This window comes from Bombina bombina, chromosome 11, assembly GCF_027579735.1.
Source record: "Bombina bombina isolate aBomBom1 chromosome 11, aBomBom1.pri, whole genome shotgun sequence".
Taxonomy (NCBI): Eukaryota; Metazoa; Chordata; class Amphibia; order Anura; family Bombinatoridae; genus Bombina; species Bombina bombina.
In genome coordinates, this window is record NC_069509.1 from 51,306,799 (window position 1) to 51,328,022 (window position 21,224).

The 21,224-nt window shown below is 41.1% G+C and overlaps 1 protein-coding gene across 2 annotated transcripts in view; it reads left to right on the plus strand.

Annotated features, from left to right (window-relative positions):
* Window positions 1–467: 467 nt before the first annotated feature.
* Window positions 468–21,224, plus strand: part of ANKS3 (ankyrin repeat and sterile alpha motif domain containing 3) — a 48,663-nt gene continuing 27,906 nt past the window's right edge. For both annotated transcript variants that reach the window (XM_053695267.1, XM_053695268.1), the window contains exons 1-7: window positions 468–646; window positions 5,834–6,002; window positions 6,288–6,486; window positions 11,771–11,892; window positions 11,980–12,061; window positions 12,765–12,900; window positions 21,017–21,163. In XM_053695267.1, the coding sequence (XP_053551242.1) occupies window positions 5,851–6,002; window positions 6,288–6,486; window positions 11,771–11,892; window positions 11,980–12,061; window positions 12,765–12,900; window positions 21,017–21,163 (838 nt within the window). In that variant the 5' untranslated portion in view covers window positions 468–646; window positions 5,834–5,850. The remainder of the gene's footprint in view (window positions 647–5,833; window positions 6,003–6,287; window positions 6,487–11,770; window positions 11,893–11,979; window positions 12,062–12,764; window positions 12,901–21,016; window positions 21,164–21,224) is intronic.

Below are 21,224 nucleotides of genomic sequence, written 5' to 3' on the forward strand. Positions count from 1 at the left end.
ATTAAATATGAGATCACGCCTTTTGGGCGGAGCAAGAAAAATATCACCAGGGCAACCACAAGTTGTATAGCATAAATGCGTCCTGAACGTGCCAACGCTTTTCTCACGTTTGCTCCCATGGCAACAACTGCAAGCTCCGCCTACTAAAGGTCATGTCAGTAATATAAAAAAGTGCAAAACTAGGTCACCCTTTAAAAATAAGTATCTTATACATGATAAAAATGGTGCTTTAACACAGCAGCTTACAGTTTCACTGTTTGTCCGTCGGCGTAATGCTCCGCCTACAGGCATTAGCATACTCTTAAACTACTAACCAATAAGGTAATTTATTCAAATTACCCTTTTAAATTTCCCCTTTCTAATTGCGCATTCGCTAGCTCTTACGTGCACGGCTTACTTTTGAGCATGCGCATAATATTCTACACCTACTGATGCGCACAGCACGGACTGCCTTTTTTTTTTGCCATAATGCCTGATAAATTTAAACGGTGGGGCCCTGTAATTCGCATTGTATGACGGTAGTTGTAGTTTAAAGTCTTTTTCTAACCTGTCGGTATTTAAACTAAGAACTACAAATCCCATTAGTCAAAGCGGGGGAGGGTACATTCCAGCAGGAAGGCTAAAGTCTCATAACAAGGAGGGAGAGGTAAGAACTTTTTGTGTGTAATATTTTAGATCTATTTCTAAGGAGGTAGGGCGTGAGATGTGCGTGCCCTGATATCTGTATATTACGAGTAGGTGAGAGGTACGATCCCTGATGTCTCTGTGCAGTATGAGTAGGTGAGAGGTACGATCCCTGATGTCTCTGTGCAGTATGAGTAGGTGAGAGGTACGATCCCTGATGTCTGTATTAGGAGGAGGTGATAGGTACGTGTGCTGGTGTCTTTGTATTAGGAGGTGATAGGTACGTGTGCTGGTGTCTTTGTATTAGGAGGTGATAGGTACGTGTGCTGGTGTCTTCGTATTAGGAGGTGATAGGTACGTGTGCTGGTGTCTTCGTATTAGGAGGTGATAGGTACGTGTGCTGGTGTCTTTGTATTAGGAGGTGATGACAGGTAAGTGCCCTGGTGTCTGTGTATTAGCAGGAGGTGAGAGGTATGTGTCCTGATGTCTGCGTATTAGGAGGAGGTGAGAGGTATGTGTCCTGGTGTCTGCGTATTAGGAGGAGGTGAGAGGTAAGTGCCCTGATGTCTGTGTATTAGGAGGAGGTGAGAGGTATGTGTCCTGATGTCTGTGTATTAGGAGGAGGTGAGAGGTAGGTGCCCTGATGTCTGTGTATTAGGAGGAGGTGAGAGGTAGGTGCCCTGATGTCTGTGTATTAGGAGGAGGTGAGAGGTAGGTGCCCTGATGTCTGTGTATTAGGAGTAGGTGAGAGGTACGTGCCCTGATGTCTGTGTATTAGGAGGAGGTGAGAGGTAAGTGCCCTGATGTCTGTGTATTAGGAGGAGGTGAGAGGTACGTGTGCTGGTGTCTTTGTATTAGGAGGAGGTGAGAGGTAAGTGTCCTGATGTCTGTGTATTAGGAGTAGGTGAGAGGTAAGTGCCCTGATGTCTGTGTATTAGGAGTAGGTGAGAGGTAAGTGCCCTGATGTCTGTGTATTAGGAGGAGGTGAGAGGTATGTGCCCTGATGTCTGTGTATTAGGAGTAGGTGAGAGGTAAGTGCCTTGATGTCTGTGTATTAGGAGGTGATGAGAGGTACGTGCCCTGATGTCTGTGTATTAGGAGTAGGTGAGAGGTAAGTGCCCTGATGTCTGTGTATTAGGAGGTGATGAGAGGTATGTGCCCTGATGTCTGTGTATTAGGAGTAGGTGAGAGGTAAGTGCCCTGATGTCTGTGTATTAGGAGGTGATGAGAGGTATGTGCCCTGATGTCCGTGTATTAGGAGGAGGTGAGAGGTATGTGTCCTGATGTCTGTGTATTAGGAGGAGGTGAGAGGTATGTGTCCTGATGTCTCAGTCTGTGTATTAGGAGGAGGTGAGAGGTACGTGTCCTGATGTCTGTGTATTAGGAGGAGGTGAGAGGTACATGCCCTGATGTCTGTGTATTAGGAGGAGGTGAGAGGTAAGTGCCCTGATGTCTGTGTATTAGGAGGAGGTGAGAGGTAAGTGCCCTGATGTCTGTGTATTATGAGTAGTTGAGAGGTACATGTCCTGATGTCTGTGTATTAGGAGGAGGTGAGAGGTACGTGTCCTGATGTCTGTGTATTAGGAGGAGGTGAGAGGTATGTGCCCTGATGTCTGTGTATTAGGAGGAGGTGAGAGGTACGTGTCCTGATGTCTGTGTATTAGGAGGAGGTGAGAGGTAAGTGTCCTGATATCTGTGTATTAGCAGGAGGTGAGAGGTACGTGACCTGATATCTGTGTATTAGGAGTAGGTGAGAGGTACGTGCCCTGATGTCTGTGTATTAGGAGGAGGTGAGAGGTACGTGACCTGATATCTGTGTATTAGCAGGAGGTGAGAGGTATGTGCCCTGATGTCTGTGTATTAGGAGGAAGTGAGAGGTAAGTGTCCTGATATCTGTGTATTAGCAGGAGGTGAGAGGTACGTGCCCTGATGTCTGTGTATTAGGAGGAAGTGAGAGGTAAGTGTCCTGATATCTGTGTATTAGCAGGAGGTGAGACGTACGTGTCCTGATGTCTGTGTATTAGGAGTAGGTGAGAGGTACGTGCCCTGATGTCTGTGTATTAGGAGGAGGTGAGAGGTACGTGACCTGATATCTGTGTATTAGCAGGAGGTGAGAGGTATGTGCCCTGATGTCTGTGTATTAGCAGGAGGTGAGAGGTATGTGCCCTGATGTCTGTGTATTAGCAGGAGGTGAGAGGTAAGTGCCCTGATGTCTGTGTATTAGGAGGAGGTGAGAGGTATGTGCCCTGATGTCTGTGTGATATAAGGAGGTGAGACGTACGTGTCCTGATGTCTGTGTATTAGGAGTAGGTGAGAGGTACGTGCCCTGATGTCTGTGTATTAGGAGGAAGTGAGAGGTAAGTGTCCTGATATCTGTGTATTAGCAGGAGGTGAGAGGTACGTGACCTGATATCTGTGTATTAGGAGTAGGTGAGAGGTACGTGCCCTGATGTCTGTGTATTAGGAGGAGGTGAGAGGTACGTGACCTGATATCTGTGTATTAGCAGGAGGTGAGAGGTATGTGCCCTGATGTCTGTGTATTAGGAGGAAGTGAGAGGTAAGTGTCCTGATATCTGTGTATTAGCAGGAGGTGAGAGGTACGTGCCCTGATGTCTGTGTATTAGGAGGAAGTGAGAGGTAAGTGTCCTGATATCTGTGTATTAGCAGGAGGTGAGACGTACGTGTCCTGATGTCTGTGTATTAGGAGTAGGTGAGAGGTAAGTGCCCTGATGTCTGTGTATTAGGAGGAGGTGAGAGGTACGTGACCTGATATCTGTGTATTAGCAGGAGGTGAGAGGTACGTGCCCTGATGTCTGTGTATTATGAGGAGGTGAAATGTAAGTGCCCTGTTGTCTGTGTATTAGGAGGAGGTGAGAGGTATGTGCCCTGATGTCTGTGTATTAGCAGGAGGTGAGAGGTATGTGCCCTGATGTCTGTGTATTAGCAGGAGGTGAGAGGTAAGTGCCCTGATGTCTGTGTATTAGGAGGAGGTGAGAGGTATGTGCCCTGATGTCTGTGTGATATAAGGAGGTGAGACGTACGTGTCCTGATGTCTGTGTATTAGGAGTAGGTGAGAGGTACGTGCCCTGATGTCTGTGTATTAGGAGGAAGTGAGAGGTAAGTGTCCTGATATCTGTGTATTAGCAGGAGGTGAGAGGTACGTGACCTGATATCTGTGTATTAGGAGTAGGTGAGAGGTACGTGCCCTGATGTCTGTGTATTAGGAGGAGGTGAGAGGTATGTGTCCTGATGTCTGTGTATTAGGAGGAGGTGAGAGGTATGTGTCCTGATGTCTGTGTATTAGGAGGAGGTGAGAGGTATGTGCCCTGATGTCTGTGTATTAGCAGGAGGTGAGAGGTATGTGTCCTGGTGTCTGTGTATTAGGAGGAGGTGAGAGGTATGTGCCCTGATGTCTGTGTATTAGGAGGAGGTGAGAGGTATGTGCCCTGATGTCTGTGTATTAGGAGGAGGTGAGAGGTATGTGCTCTGGTGTCTGTGTATTAGGAGGAGGTGAGAGGTATGTGTCCTGGTGTCTGTGTATTAGGAGGAGGTGAGAGGTAAGTGCCCTGATGTCTGTGTATTAGGAGGAGGTGAGAGGTAGGTGCCCTGATGTCTGTGTATTAGGAGTAGGTGAGAGGTATGTGCTCTGATGTCTGTGTATTAGGAGGAGGTGAGAGGTACGTGTCCTGATGTCTGTGTATTAGGAGGAGGTGAGAGGTATGTGTCCTGATGTCTGTGTATTAGGAGGAGGTGAGAGGTATGTGTCCTGATGTCTGTGTATTAGGAGGAGGTGAGAGGTAGGTGCCCTGATGTCTGTGTATTAGGAGGAGGTGAGAGGTACGTGCCCTGATGTCTGTGTATTAGGAGTAGGTGAGAGGTATGTGCCCTGATGTCTGTGTATTAGGAGTAGGTGAGAGGTACGTGCTCTGATGTCTGTGTATTAGGAGGAGGTGAGAGGTACGTGTCCTGATGTCTGTGTATTAGGAGGAGGTGAGAGGTATGTGTCCTGATGTCTGTGTATTAGGAGGAGGTGAGAGGTATGTGTCCTGATGTCTGTGTATTAGGAGGAGGTGAGAGGTATGTGTCCTGATGTCTGTGTATTAGGAGGAGGTGAGAGGTATGTGTCCTGATGTCTGTGTATTAGGAGCAGGTGAGAGGTATGTGTCCTGATGTCTGTGTATTAGGAGGAGGTGAGAGGTACGTGCCCTGATGTCTGTGTATTAGGAGGAGGTGAGAGGTATGTGTCCTGATGTCTGTGTATTAGGAGGAGGTGAGAGGTATGTGTCCTGATGTCTGTGTATTAGGAGCAGGTGAGAGGTATGTGTCCTGATGTCTGTGTATCAGGAGGAGGTGAGAGGTCTGCGCGATGGGAGGGGACGAGAGGCACGGAATCCGAGGTCTGCGCGTTGGGGGGGGGGGCGAAAAGTACTGGACCCGAGGTCTGCGCGTTGGGAGGGGACGAGACCCGAGGTCTGCGCGTTGGGAGGGGACGAGACCCGAGGTCTGCGCGTTGGGAGGGGACGAGACCCGAGGTCTGCGCGTTGGGGGAGGGGACGAGACCCGAGGTCTGCGCGTTGGGGGAGGGGACGAGAGGCGCTGGACCCGAGGTCTGTGCGTTGGGGGAGGGGGCGAGAGGCGCGGGACCCAAGGTATATGTCCTGATGTCTGTGTATTAGGAGGAGGTGAGATGTATGTGTCCTGATGTCTGTGTATCAGGAGGAGATGAGAGGGGACGAGAGGCACGGGACCCTGAGGTCTGCGCGATGGGAGGGGACGAGAGGCACGGAATCCGAGGTCTGCGCGTTGGGGGGCAAAAAGTACTGGACCCGAGGTCTGCGCGTTGGGAGGGGACGAGACCCGAGGTCTGCGCGTTGGGAGGGGACGAGACCCGAGGTCTGCGCTTTGGGAGGGGACGAGACCCGAGGTCTGCGCGTTGGGGGAGGAGACGAGAGGCGCTGGACCCGAGGTCTGTGCGTTGGGGGAGGGGGCGAGAGGCGCGGGACCCGAGGTCTGCGCTTTGGGTGAGGGGGGTGAGGCGCGGGACCCGAGGTCTGCACGTTGGGTGAGGGGGGAAGGCGCGTGACCCTAGGTTTGCGCGTTGGGAGGTGGGGTGAGGCATGTGACCTGAGCTCTGCATGCTGGGGGTTGGGAATAGGTATTCATCTTGGTAAATTTGTGTCTATTGAGACTGTCACTTTTATTCCAACAGAGCCAGGTCCATCAGAGATGGAGAGTGATGAAGCTAGTGAAACAGAGATGCTTAGCCGTAGTCTGTCCATGTGGTATGGAGAGCCGCTGGATGGTCAGGAGCTACCACTGGATCTTCACACAGCAGCCTCCATCGGACAGTATGAGGTTGTACAGGAGTGTGTGCACAGGTGAACGGTCTTTTTCTGTTCCATATCTATGATTGCATATGACATCTACTGTATTAGTCTTACTAAAGCATCTGTCAGAGTATAGTGATCTGCTAGAGTGCACTTATTGTAAAGACCTTGCTAAACTGTCCTGCAGCAGTAACAATGCAAATGAACAGTTTGTGTAGTTTTGCTATTTGGGGTTCCCCTTTGTTACTGTTTATTTGTGCTTTGCACTAGTGCAACTCCTTACAATACATAAGGTCTTAACTTGTTTTTTTTTGTCACATCATATTCTTTCTCCAGGAAAGACATAGACCTAAACCAAGAAAATCTGGGTGGATGGACAGCTCTCATGTACGCCTCCTACATTGGGCACGATGCTGTAGTAAATCTGCTACTGGAGGCTGGTGTGGACGTCAATAAATGCACTCCTAGCGGGCAAACCCCACTAATGCTGGCGTCCAGTTGTGGTAATGAAAGTGTTGCTTACTTCTTGCTGCAGGTGAGAGTTTGTCTACTGCAGCTGTGGACCTACTTTTATGCCTGCAGTCAACAAATCTGTTTAAAAATCTAGGAGCCAGGGGTAACATTTTAGGAGCCATTGGTTCCCTTGCTCCTGGGTTTGTCAAGCCCAGAAATGCCTTATATATTAATTTACAACGTCTTATTTCATGAAGCACTGAAGAGTGGCCCATAAGATGTAGTCAGATTATTTGTTGTTCCTCATAGTTTCAAAGGACTTTATTTTAAGAATTTACAGGCCAAGGTTTAGATTAAAAACAAAACAGATGATGGTCAGCAACCATTAGGAGATGCAGGTTTTGGTGCTATGCTTATTAAATTTCTGGCTAGCTATTAGGTAGTGAGGCAGCTAGGTCCAACCCTCCCCTCCTTTTCACCACCACCTTACAACTCACTCCAGACACAGGCAGCAAACGAAAATGTTTTATAATATAAAATGTTTAATTATACATTGTAAAAAAAAACATGCTGCAATATACTTTCATTTTTTTATTTTACCTCCTTGTCCTATAATTATAGGAAGTTTTCCAATTCAGAGAATTGGAAGTACAGAGTTTACAAAGCTAACCCTGCTACATGGCAGGTTGTACAACTCGGGCAGCTATAGCTACCCTTTTTGCCAGTTTGAAGCCAACTCTGTTCTACATAGCAATAGGTTGGATCAGCTTTTATAAGCCAGTCTTGCAGATTTCCCCCTCATCTAAACCCAATTCTTGGAGGGGGGGGGGGGGCTGATCTCATAAAGGAAAGCTGTGTGTAAGTGGATAAAGTTTCCCATTTGTCCCTCAGGATCCGCCCCACGCCCCTTTGCCTTTATTTTGCGTGGTGGTAAATGTGAGTGTCTGCTTTTCTCTCATTGTTTTTTTGAAGAAGAGTTACCTGTGTCTCCATTACTAATGGAAATAGTGGCAACAGTGTTAGTTTAAGCAAATATCAACCCCTTCATAATATAGTATGCTGAAATAATAGTAGATATATAATCTATTCAATATTCATTATATACCAGTTAGTATCACTGGTGAAGTGTAGGAGAAGGGGGGTGCTGACTGTCTGATAGATATATAGGTCCAAAAAAAGAGAGAGAAGTTTGACAGTACCCAGCACTCACAAAACACTATATAGTAACAGTATGCATTGAAAACCGGATTGTGTCAAGAACTGGTTATTAAAACGTAACTTTTAATAATGATAAAATAAAAAAGGTTGGTAAATAGTACCAAATGTATAACATAAATATGTGATACATACATTTAAAACTTAGATTAAGAAACAGATCAGGACTGTGTGTGTGAGACTTCAAAAACAGAATTACTTCCCTGGGTAATAGTTCAAATACACCGTAACCCTCAGGGCTCAGAGAATACACGGATTGCTCTAAAGCTAATCTAAAAAGGGATTGACCCCAACAACATTACCTAATCTGAGCAATACTGGTACCTAGAGCAGGAGAGGAAACGGTTTGTAAATGACTGATTAAGGAAGGCAATTGCCACATCAATATGAGCTTAGAGAGGTCCCAGGTAAACACAAATTAGCAAGTCTCATGCACACAGATAATGCCTGAGAAAGCCGTGCTAGCGGCGAAATGTACATCAGGCATTATCTGTGTGCATGAGACTTGCTAATTTGTGTTTACCTGGGACCTCTCTAAGCTCATATTGATGTGGCAATTGCCTTCCTTAATCAGTCATTTATAAACCGTTTCCTCTCCTGCTCTAGGTACCAGTATTGCTCACATTAGGTAATGTTGTTGGGGTCAATCCCCTTTTTAGATTAGCTTTAGAGCAATCCGTGTATTCTCTGAGCCCTGAGGGTTACGGTGTATTTGAACTATTACCCAGGGAAGTAATTCTGTTTTTGAAGTCTCACACACACAGTCCTGATCTGTTTCTTAATCTAAGTTTTAAATGTATGTCTCACATATTTATGTTATACATTTGGTACTATTTACCACTTTTTTATTCTATCATTAGTAAAAGTTACGTTTTAATAACCAGTTCTTGACACAATCCGGTTTTCAATGCATACTGTTACTATATAGTGTTTTGTGAGTGCTGGGTACTGTCAAACTTCTCTCTCTTTTTTGTACCTATATGTCTCCATTACTAAACCTGCAAGGTGTTGTGGCTTGACTGGGCATGGCGATTCCTGGTTTTAAGCCAGAGACATTCATGTCCGGCTGCCACTTTTGGTAACCTGAGTTATAATTTGAGATGGTTGAGTGTGAGCAGGATGAATTGAAACATTCAGATGTAATATTTGGAAACTGTATTGCTCAGTTTCTGGCGTCCCACACTTATTATTATCCTGCTTATTATCAAATAATTGTCTGTAGCGTCTGGGGTCTGTGATTATTCTCTGGGATGTTAATCTATTGAAATTGGCTGCACTGTGTGTAGATCGTGTCACTGATGCCGGATTGTTGCTTGTAAACAAGGGTCTATGACCATATTTCTGTGAGACCCCAGTATGTTACACAGGCAAGTTTTATATAGGGATTTATTCATACCTCCTCCAAATTATAATCTCTTCATTCAAATGATACTATATAACTGAACTGAACTGCATCATCTAGATGTTAGCTATACACCTATTGGACTTTACCCTGATTGCCACTTATAAACATGGGTCTATGATATCTATTGAGACCCAGGTTATTGATACAGGGTATATGGGTTAATATCTTGTGATATGATGATGTGTTTTCAATACTATAGGTCTTGCTCGCGCTTTACCTATGAATTTCACTATATAACTTTCTAACCTTTATTTTACATTGAGATCCTTTTAGAGCACTGGTTTTCAAACCTGTCCTGGGGACTCCCCAACAGGCCAGGTTTCATGATTACCTTGGATGAGAGCAGGTAAAATAACGGTTTACTAATCAGTTGATTATTTCACCTGTGCTCCAGTTCAGATATCCACAAAATGTGACCTGTTAGGGAAGCCTGAGGTCAGGTTTGAAAACCAGTGCTTTAGAGGAAACTGATAAGCCTAGACAGGGTTGCCCCTCGTACCCAGTTCTTAAATGTCTATTACACGGCCCATACATGTAGTTACCAACCTAGTAGGCAATGCAGGGTTAATTTGTATATATTTTTATTGATATTTACTAAACATCAGGCTACAATGTCAAAACATTGTGTTAGGATGAGCTATGACTGTTTTTATACACACTATGTTCTTGTGTTTTACCACACTGGATGATGGTTTTAACTTTAGGTGTATTAAATGTTATTGTTTACCTAGACCTGTTACTATAACAACAAGTTTGGTGCAATTTGCAAAGGGGGTGGGACTTAGGGTGTAAATACACTGTTTGTTAACTTGTTCTTGTTGGTTTGAGGAAGGGGAGATTGTTCCTTAAACGTCACCACAATAAAGCTGCAAGGAATGTTTATCTTCAGGCCAGCGAGTGCGGTCTGTATAGTTTTACTTTTATATTGTTTTGCCAGCACCCTGGATACTGACTGTTTTATTGGTTTGTGAGAGTGCAGATCATACATATATGTAATTTTATATGTAAACCAAAAATGAAAGGCACTCTCCGGCTATATTACTGCATAAATGTTTTCAGGGTCTCCCCTGTCCTCGGACGCAACAATAACACACCACCATATATGTGCTTCCCAAGTCTCCCCATGTTTACAGCTCAGCCTACTTCCGGTAACTTCACAACAGGCAATTGGCGCAACTGTGCATGTGCGAGTGGTACAACGGAGGTCCGTGAGGACCAACTGAAGAAAACAAAGTAGTAAATACATAGATAAAACTATTTTCAAGAGTCACCTAATTATTATAACAGTAGCAGCATTTTTTTGATGGATGTTGGTCTTGACAAAACCTCCAACAGGAGCTGAAACGTTGGCCTGTATTATATGATTAAATGTGTGTATGGACAGCGCTGCAGAATTTGTTGGCACTTTATAAATAAAGTATAATAATAAAATATATAGATATTTTCTTTTTTTATGTTATGTAAAAAAAAAAAAGAGATATCATGTGCCTTTCTATTGTGTGGGTTGTTAAAGGACAAGTTAATACAAAAATATGCTTCTTAGAATATTCTTTTATTGCATCTAAGAGGTGGATTTTAATATAGGTCAATTGGTAACGTTGTGTAATGCCTACAAAGGAGTTGAACACATTATTGCGATATCACACAAGGTGCTATGCTTAGACGGTGCTGAGCAAGATATGTCCTGTGATTGGCAGCTATGCACGTATGCTAATCCTAATTGGCTCACCAGCTGTGTCATATCCAGAAGCAGTAATGCATGCCGCTCCTGAGTGGAACTTTATATATGCTTTTAATGCATTTGTAGGGGGTTAAACATGCAATTAGCATGCAACTTTTGCGTATTAAAAAAAACAAAACACACAAAAATGACATTTGTTAGAACATCTTATTATTTTTGCTTAAACATGTCTCTCTAAATCCCCCTAAAATCTGTGGAACTTTCTAGTGCTAATTAAATAAGTATTTTCTATGCAGCACATTTTTCTCAGTGGAACTCAATGTGATGCACTGGATTTTTAGTCTGTATCCTCCTCATATTTAATGGACATATTACCTGGCTAATGTTTAAGTCAATATTAAAGGGCCATTAACCCCTTTGCTACCAGGATTCTCAGGGAAAAACTTGCCCAACAGCTAGTGATATTTTTGCTATCACTCCATTTAAACAGAAATAGGGCCTTGTTTTATATATATTATATATATATATATTGTTATAATATAACAGTAATACACAGCTAGACAGCTAGGAGTCAGCACTAATTGGCTAAATTGCAAGTCTGTCAAAAGAACTGAAATAAGGGGGCAGTCTGTAGAGGTTTAGATACAAGGTATTCACAGAGGTTAATAGTATATTAATATAACTCTGTTGGTTGTTCAAAACTGGGGAATGGGTAATAAAGTTTTTAAATATCTTTTTAAACAATACAAATTGTCATATAGATTGTCCCTTTTTTTAAGTAAAATGTATACATAACAGAAAATATGTTAATATTGCAAAGTATTACACTGCCCATCACCTGGCTACTTCCTAATACCACCAGCTGACAACATTTTCTGTGAAGAACACTATATATTGTCAAATGGATAATTACATATGTTAAAGTACAACATAATTATAATGCATTATTTATGAATCTTAACATTTTTTTTGTATAACAAGTCCTATAAACCTTGTGATATCTGGTGCATATGAAGGGTTTACAACATTGCAATTCTCATCCTTCTCCTGTTTTCTTCCACGCAGCGAGGAGCAGAACTGGAGGCAAGAGATATCCGCGGCTGGACTGCTCTGTTCCACTGTACGAGCGCCGGACACCAGAGGATGCTACGATTCCTTTTAGAGAATGGAGCCAATGGGGATATGAAGTAGGATGTGATTACCGTGTGTTTTTATGTCAGGGAAACCGGTGATACTACTAATGCTTACGCGTCTGTTCTTATCGCACTACACAGGGAGCCTGTCTACGGCTTCACACCTCTCATAGAAGCCGCTGTGGCCGGACATGAAATTATAGTGCAGCACCTACTGAGCCACGTGAGTAGTTCACAGAATCCATTATTTTCCTTCACTCACGTAAAGTGATTTCAAGCTTTAGACCATTAAATGCAGTAGAACAACATTGAGAAGAAAATGTGTTAGCGCTTATTTTGAATTTCAAATGTTTCTGACATTTCAAACGTTATGCCATTTTCCCCACCTGTGTATCGTAGTGAAAGCCATCGGCCAATCAAAGAGTGCGTACACGTATATACTGTGTACTCTTGCAGATGCTCAGCTTAGTTTTAATAATAAAAGCAAATTGCATGCTCTGGGTCCTGAAAAATACATTTTGAATTTAGTGCCCCTTTAAGGTACATTAAAGGGATATGAAACCCAAAATGGAATGCAGCAAATTTGCTAATTGAGGTAAATTGGAAAGTTGTTTAAAATTGTATGGTTTATCTAAAACATTAAAGAGAGAACTTGGATTTCATATCCCTTTAATAAAACAAACATACCTAAATAGCTCACTAGTCCCAGACAAGTAATTAGTCATGTATTCTTATATTTAACATTGAGTGGACTAGTAACTTTTTTTTTTCTTCTCTGAACTAATTAATATTCTAGTGCTATTTTTCCGTTCCTACGTGCACGACTTGACGGTTTTCTTTATAAATTCAGATAAAAGCGATTACACTGTACATTAGTCTAATGAATCAGTAGTGTCCTGTTTAACTGTAACATTTGCTTTCAATAGGGGGTAAAGGTGAACGAGACTGACCACAATGGGGATACTGCCCGCGTACTAGCTGCAAGGTTCGGCCACACAAGAATAGTATCTCTGCTGGATTCCCACCGAGTAAAAGCGACACGGACACATAGCAGGGGAGCAGGTAATTATATATATATATATATATATATATATATATATATATATATATATATATATATACACATTTTTAGTAACTCCATATTGAACGATATGATCCTTGGCTGACTGCTATTTATGTGTTCCTCATAGAGATGCAGTTATTTGCAGGCTTTAGGTCTGTTAATAATTCTGATGAATACCCTTTTTTCCTGAGTTTATTACCATGATAGTTTGTGGCACATTGTTTTAGTGTATGGAAGGAAGTCCAGTTCACGTTTAACACAGCGACAGATCATTTTCACTAAGAATTTTCAGGCAACTCATCCATTAGATTAATCTCTCCATTTCTAGTAGATTCTCCTCATTTTCTCAAATATTAGTGCAACAATAAAATGCTCAAAAATTAATTAATTTGTATTGGTAGATTAATTTACTAAGGGCTTCCCCTGTATAATTAGATTAAAGGGACACTAAACCCATTTTTCTTTCTTTAATGATTCAGATAGAGCAGCAACTTTCTAATTTACTCCTATTATTTTTTTCTTTGTTGTCTTGCTACCTTTATTAAAAATGCAGGAATATAAACCTTTGGAGCCGGCCCATTTTTGGTTGAAAACCTGGGTTATGCTTGCTCATTGGTTTGCTAAATGTATCGCTTATTGGTAGCTACGTTTAGCAAACCAATAAGCAAGCGCTGTCCAAGGTGCTGAACCTAAAATGGGCTGGCTCCTAAGCTTTAAATTCCTGCTTTTTAAATAAAGATAACCAGAGAACAAAGAAAATTTGATAATAGTAATTTAGAAAGTTGCTTAAAATTGCATGCTCTGTCTAAATCACGAAAGAAAAAAATTGAGTTTAGTATCTATTTATACCCCTATATTTGTTAGTCAGGGACCACTACGGTGATCACTTTACTACATAATGTCTTCAAGGATACCCACATTTGAAGAAGGGGCTCATTTTTGAGATAAGGGCTTTGTGAGTATTCATATACTTTTTGATGTGGATATATGGGCTCCTTTGTGCCTCTGCACTAATAAATGAGTTCTTTTTAGCCTAGTAATCACGTGATCATGTCACCCTAAATGATCCTTCTTTGAAAGACAAGTTTAACAAGGGCCTTTTTAGTGACCTGTTACAGACCTATGAAGATCACTCCCTTAAAAGTGTCATTTATTATTGTTGTTTGTGTTAGAACATAAAAGTATTTATTCTATACCTCCACAACACCTGTGATATATAAAAGGATTTAATTTAAGGATTAATCCCTTTGTGACCAAACATTCTGTGTATACAACTTGCCCAAAGTTCCGTGAATATTTAACATTTTTGTGATCACTCCATTTAAACAGAAATAGATCCTTTTTTAAAAATTTTTTTTATTTACCTATGAAAACTATATATATTTTTAAAGGTAGATAACCCAAGGTATTGATCTAGGCTTTTTTGTTATATTTGATGCCACTATTTGGCCGCCAAATACAATTTTATAAATAAAAAAACTGCAAACTTTTGGGTTTCTCACTGAAATTATTTACACACAACTTCTGCAGCCATAAGACAAATGGTTGTTAAAGCTTCTCTAGGATACCCTTTGTTTAGAAACAGCAGACATACATGGCTTTGCCATTGTTTTTTGGCATTTAGAATGCAGCTAATTGTAGCTGCACACCACATTTGTTCTTTAATTCCTTCCAGTGAAGGGGTTAATCAGGTAGCTTGTAAGGTTAATTTTTGCTGTAGTGTAGAGATTACCCTCCGTCTGACCCCTCTCAAATAGCTCTATTTTCCCACACGCACACTGTTCACCACCATCTTTGGTACAGGCAGACAGTCTGTCGGTATGCAGTTTAGGGCTTTTTTTATTTAATATATTTAGCGATTACTAATTTTTTTTTCTGTGGTGTAGGGCCCCCATCCCTCCCTCCCTCATCTCTTTAATATAATTTTCTGTAGTGTAAGGAACTTTGCCTCTCCCTCACCTCCGCGAGGCTGCCCACCTGCCTTCCCTCCCACTGCTCTCACTCAGCACCAATGGAAGATTGTTGCAGATCATGTCACTCTCTGTAACGATCTGTGATCTGACTTCATATGGTAAGGGAATACATTCAGTGCTCCTTTACCATATGAAGGCAGATACCTTCTACCCCCTGGTTGCGGCTCCTGCTGTCTTAGCTGACAGCGGAAACTGCAAAATGCACCTCTGTGCTGGATGTAGGTACTACGTCAACACAGTACGCTGGGCAAACTTACGTCCATATGCTTCAAGGGGTTAAAGAAACACTAAACACTGAGATTTTTATATAAAATGTATAGTTATGTGCAATGAAGCAACATTGCAATGTATTTTCAGTGTTTATTTTGCCACTTTTCATGTAATTTAGCTATTTTGTAATTCTCAGAACATGAAATAGACCTGATGACTTCTCAAGGCTGACCTTGTTTTATATGGAAAAAGACTACTCTAATATATTACTCCATTCGTCAAGGTCCAATACATTTGAGAAAGTGCAAATGCTGAACGGCTGATGCCTCGCCACACAACAAATGTTATTTTAACGATATACTGAATAAAAGTGTTTTTTTTTTTTTAACTCTGACTCATCTGGCTGTATCAGACTTTGACAAACTGAGTAATATATTAGAGTGGATTTTTTTCCATATGTTTAATGTCTGCAGGAACTCAGCCACAGAGGGAAGATAATATTCTTTACTGAAGATTTCATTATAACATACAATAATACAGAGTAAATGTATCCTGTTGTAACCATGCTACATATCTGCCACTAATAGAATTTATCAGATAACTGCAAAACAATGCATTTATATTAACATGACCGTGAACAGCCTTATTGTCGGTGAACTAAAGCCCAGATTGGCTCTTCCAAATAAGTCATATGGTGGGGCGAGTTTGGCTTTTGATAAATAATTGCAGCAGTAAAAGATGTTAACTTCTTCCCGCCGTTAGGAAGTTCCATGCCGTCCTTACCGCGCTGGGCTTTAGCGCCGTTAGGATGGCATGGAACGTCCTAGCCGTTTTGCTGTCCTGAAGCCTTTACGGCTACCTAACTGGGATCGTGGGCTGGAGGGCGTGCCTAGCGTCATTGGCACTCCCCCCTGACCTGATCCCATCACTGAGATCACAGGATTTTAATTGTTTACTTATTTGTAACGAACAAGTACAGACAGGAATGGGTTAATATGTTTTAAAAACTTTTAAGACTTTGCTGATATGTTATTCTACCGCAGCACAACCAAAGTCTTGTAATTACAAGGTGTTTACTGTCCCTTTAACAACACTTCATGACACTATAGCAGGGCAGCAGTGCAATAACTTAAAGGGATATGAAACACAATTTATTTCTCTCATGATTCTGATAGATCAGCAGTTTTAAGCAACTTTCTAATTTACTCCTATTATCAATTTTGTTCTCTTGATATCTTTATTTATTTGAAAAGCAGGAATGTAAGCTTAAAGGGACATTAAACCCAAATGTTTTCTTTCAAGATTCAGATAGAGAATACCATTTTAAACAATTTTCTAATTTACTTGTATTATCTAATTTGCGTGATTCTCTTGATATTCTTTCCTGAAAAGCATATCTAGATAGGCTCAGTAGCTTGTGATTGGTGGCTGCACATAGATGCCTCATGTAATTGGCTCACCCGTGTGCATTGCTATTTCTTTAACAAAGGATATCTAAAGAATGAAGCAAATTAGATAATAGAAGTAAATTGGAATGCTGTTTAAAATTGTATTCTCTGTCTGAATTATGAAAGAAAAATGTTGGGTTTAATGTCCCTTTAAGAGCTAAATGTAGTCTCCAATCAGCAAGTGCTACCCAGGGTGCTGAGCCAAAAATGGGCTGACTCCTATGCGCTTTTTCAAATACAGATAAGAAAATTAAGAAAATTTGATAATAATAGTAAATGAGAAAGTTGCTTTAAAATGGTTGCTCTATCTGAAACATGAAAGAAAACATTTTAGCTTCATATCCCTTTAACATAAATCTGTAAGAACCACAATATATAAGCAGTCCTCTGCGGCAATTTCCAAAAAACAAAAACAGAAAAGCTACGTGCAGCAGTATATCAAGCAATTTATTGAAGTCTCTGCTCCACAGAAGGCAATAAATGAGGCACATAAGAAAACAGATGATAACGTGACTTCACAAGTCCCTTCTCGGTATAGCAGATGCTGTCCTGTATACTGTTACTTGGTATACTGTATCCTAGGGACCTTTTAACTGCTTATACATTATAGTTCTTATGAACATACCTGTAGGGTACAAAAAGAAAATAGAGAGAGACGCTCTTAACTGAGACCGAACAAAAGCTTGTCCCTAAGGCCAGTGCCACTCAGGGTGCTGTCTATTAGCAGCAGCACACTATGCCTTTGACAAAGAAGAAACATCCTGAAGCATATCAGTCTGACCCTGACCAATGACAGTCCAGCACTGAAATACCAGGCAATTCTCCTCTGAACAAGAGAAAATGACAAACCCCAGATGTATGTTTGGGCCTCGTCGGGAGACTGCACCCTGAGGGGCACTGTCCTTGCGAACAAACACAGAAGTGTTTCTAGCTTTTGTTCTGTCTCAGTTAAGTGTGTCTCCTTTTTTTTTATTTATTTTTTTTGTATGCAAATTACTCTTTGGTCTCCCTGAGAGTAAAAGGGGAAACCAGACGTGGACTTCTTGCACACATGCCCTAGAGCAGTGATGTGATCCTTGGCACACCAGATGTTTCCGAGCTACATTTCCCGTGATGTGCAACTGGACTGTAGTGTGCCTAAGCATCATGTAGTTCTGAAACATCTGGGGTGCCAAGGTTCGCCCTCACTGCCCTAGAGGGATGCAACTGCACCTCACTGATGAGGCCCAAAGAGGCTGAAACGTACGTCTGGGGTTTGTTGTTTTCTTTTGTTCATAGGAGAATTGCCTCGTATTTCGGCACTGGATTGTCATTAGGCAGGGTCAGACTGATATGCTACAGCAGTGTTTTTCAACCAGTGTGCCGTGGCACACTAGTGTGCCGTGAGAGATCCTCAGGTGTGCCGCGGCAGACTGACAACAGTGCGGGGGTGTCCCTTTTTCAAATTTTGAAATATTGGGAGGTATGTGACAGGCTCATCAGGCATCATTTACAACCATGACACTGACATTCATTCACAGACAATCATTATCACAGACAATCATTATGATTGTTTGTGAATGAATGTCAATATGTCACGTATAGTTTGTAGGAGGCATGGCATGGCATGACAGCACAGTACAGTGTGTGTGTATATATATATATATAAATATATATATATATATATATATATATATATATATATATATATATATATATATATATATATATATATATATATATATTATCTATATATCAAGTAGGGTGTGTACACTCTCACCAACGACCAAAAAAACTGCCAGGGTGCAATTGTGTAAGGAATATAAGTTTGTAGGAATAAGCACTCACTGGTCTTCTGCCATCCGTGATATAAATTCTTTATTAAACAGTGACGTGTAGGCTACAATGTGTGATTTTGTAAAATTTTGGGATGGTGGTGTGCCACAGGATTTTTTTACGTAAAAAAGTGTGCCACGGCAAAAAAAAGGTTGAAAATCGCTGTGCTACAGGATATTTTTTCTCTGTGAAAGGCATAGTGTGGTAAAAGACTGCACCCTGAGTGTCACTAGCCTTATCTACAAGCAAGGAAGTTTTTCCAGCTTTTGTTCTGTCTCGGTTGAATGTGTCTCTATATATTTTCTTTTTTGTATACCTGTAAGGTCCCATTTTCAGAGATAAGTGAATTTCTGTTTAAGTCTATTTCATTTGATTAGTTTTCTAAATTTCCCATTTGCAATTAGGCTATTTTGAAAAGAAAACACTGTCTTAATTTGGAGCCGTGATGGCAAACTTCATAACACTTGGAGGCTTCAGATCAGTATTTTACAAGCCTTAAAGTGATGGTAAAATCCTAGCATTTTTGAAACGCATTGATTAACCAGTACTACAAATAAAGGGGACTTTCTGTCATGAAGTATTTGCCAGCAGCGTAGGCCGTGCTGAGTGCCTCAGGCCACCCACGGCAGAACACTATTTTATCAATGAGGTGATGTTAGCCATTAGCGTTCTAACCATACAGCATAATGCCAGCTGGAAACGTCACCTCATTAATAAAATAGTGTTCTGCTATGGGCTGCCTGAGGCGCTCAGTGCGGTGAACGCTGGAGGCAAATAAAGGAACTTTCAGCTTGAAGTATTTTATACTTCATGACTGAAAGTCCCCTTTATTTGTTCCACTGGTAAATCCTAGCGTTTCAAAAACGCTAGGATTTACCATCCCTTTAACAGCTGCATATAAATCTATGGCTATTAAACACACAACTAACGTAGTTCCTAAAAATGTCCAGGGTCAGACTTGGGTATGGTTGCAGGGTACCCTCTGCTGTTAGATGTTACCACCCCAAGGCACACCTTTTTAGAGCCTTTTTTTCCCGGGACCACAAACTATGGCACACATACTTCGTTCTGCTTTTCCCCAGGGGGAACCGCATGTTTGGGTTTAGGGGATTTTTTTTTTTTTGCAAACTGTGAGCAGTATAAAACGGATATAGCAACAAGGTACAAAGCAATACTGCATGTAAGAAAGATTATTGGTTATATAAAGTCACACTGGGCCTAAATAAAAGGTTAAAAGCTATTATGACTTGGACCGTTAATAATTAAAGAGAAATGAAACCCAAAATGTTTCTTTCATGATTCAGATAGAACATGTGATTGTAAACTTCTTTCTAATTTTTCTTTGATTATTTTTTTTCTTCATTCTCTTGGTATCTTTTGTTGAAAAGCAGGGACGTACGCTTAGGAGCCAGCCCATTTCTGGAGCACTATATGCCAGCAGTTTTGCAAGAATGTTATCCATTTGCAAGAGCACTAGGTGGCAGCAGTATTCCCTGCCATTTAATGCTCCAGATACCTACCTACTTATTTCTTCAACAAAGAATACCATGGGAACAAAGCAAATTTGATAATAGAAGTAAATTTGAAACTGTTTTGTTAAAACTGTGTTTTCTGTCTGAATCACAAAAGAAAAAAACATTTTTTTTTTATTTTTTTTTAAGCAATTTGGCTCCATCATGATATAAATCCATCTGGTGCATTACCTGAAAGTGCAATTTTTCCATTGTCAAGATGGAGTGGATTTATGTTTTGTAAGTCTTCCAATAACGAGATATTATTTGCCTAACACAATTTAATAGCATTAGGAAGGTTTTACCATCATTTTTGAAGGGTACAGCTTTAAGAAGCCAAATAGACTAGTGAAGCGGTATAGTATGGTCCAATCATGAAGTGATATGCGGTTACATTTATCCAAAAACGTGTAAACCTAGAGCAGGGCTACCAAATGTGAATAAGTGAGACATGTTCCCCCACAACCCCTCCAATAATGTTTGTCAAATATTTTTAAGACATTCAGGTGTAACGTATCAGCATAATAGTTTAACATTTATTTCATGGACTCTTGTCACCACTGAGGATTAAAGGGATAGTAAAGTTCAAATTAACTTTTCATGATACAGATAGGGCATGTCATTTTAAACAACTTTATAATTTTACTTTTATCATCAAATTTGGTTTGTCCTCTTGGTATTCTTAGTTGAAAGCTAAGCCTAGGTAGGCTCATATGCTAATTTCTAAGCCCTTGAAGGCCGCCTCTTATGTGAATGAATTTGACAGTTTTTCACAGCTAGAGGGCGTTCGTTCATGTATTTCATATTAAATAACATTGTGCTCACACATGTGGAACTATTTAACGGTCAGCACTAATTGCCAGAAATGCACGTCTGTCAAAAGATCTGAGATAAGGGGCAGTCTACAGAGGCTTAGATACAAGGTAATCACAGAGGTAAAAAGTGTATTAATATAACCGTGTTGGTTATGCAAAAATAAAGGGATTGTCTATCTTTTTAAACAATTAAATTTTTGGTGTTTACTATCCCTTTAAGCTATGGAGCTACAAATCTTACCCTGCTCTTTTTTTTAGAATGGGTTTAGTGTAATGTGTTTTTTTTTTTTTTTTTTTTTGCTTTTAATGTTCCTGGTTAAATACGGATTCTTTTTGACTTTAGCTCGTCATGAAGATCTGAGTTCTTCAGATGAGTCCTCTTCTACCCCACAACGTCACAGGCCACAGCGCAAGGCCAGAGGGCCCAGCATTCATGATGGTCCACAAGCTTTAGCCAAGATAACAGCGGGTGGAAATCAGCCTGGGTATGGTGAGTACAAGTAACCGTTATTAAACCGCTAAATGCTTTCCTTGATATTAGCAGCTGCTGG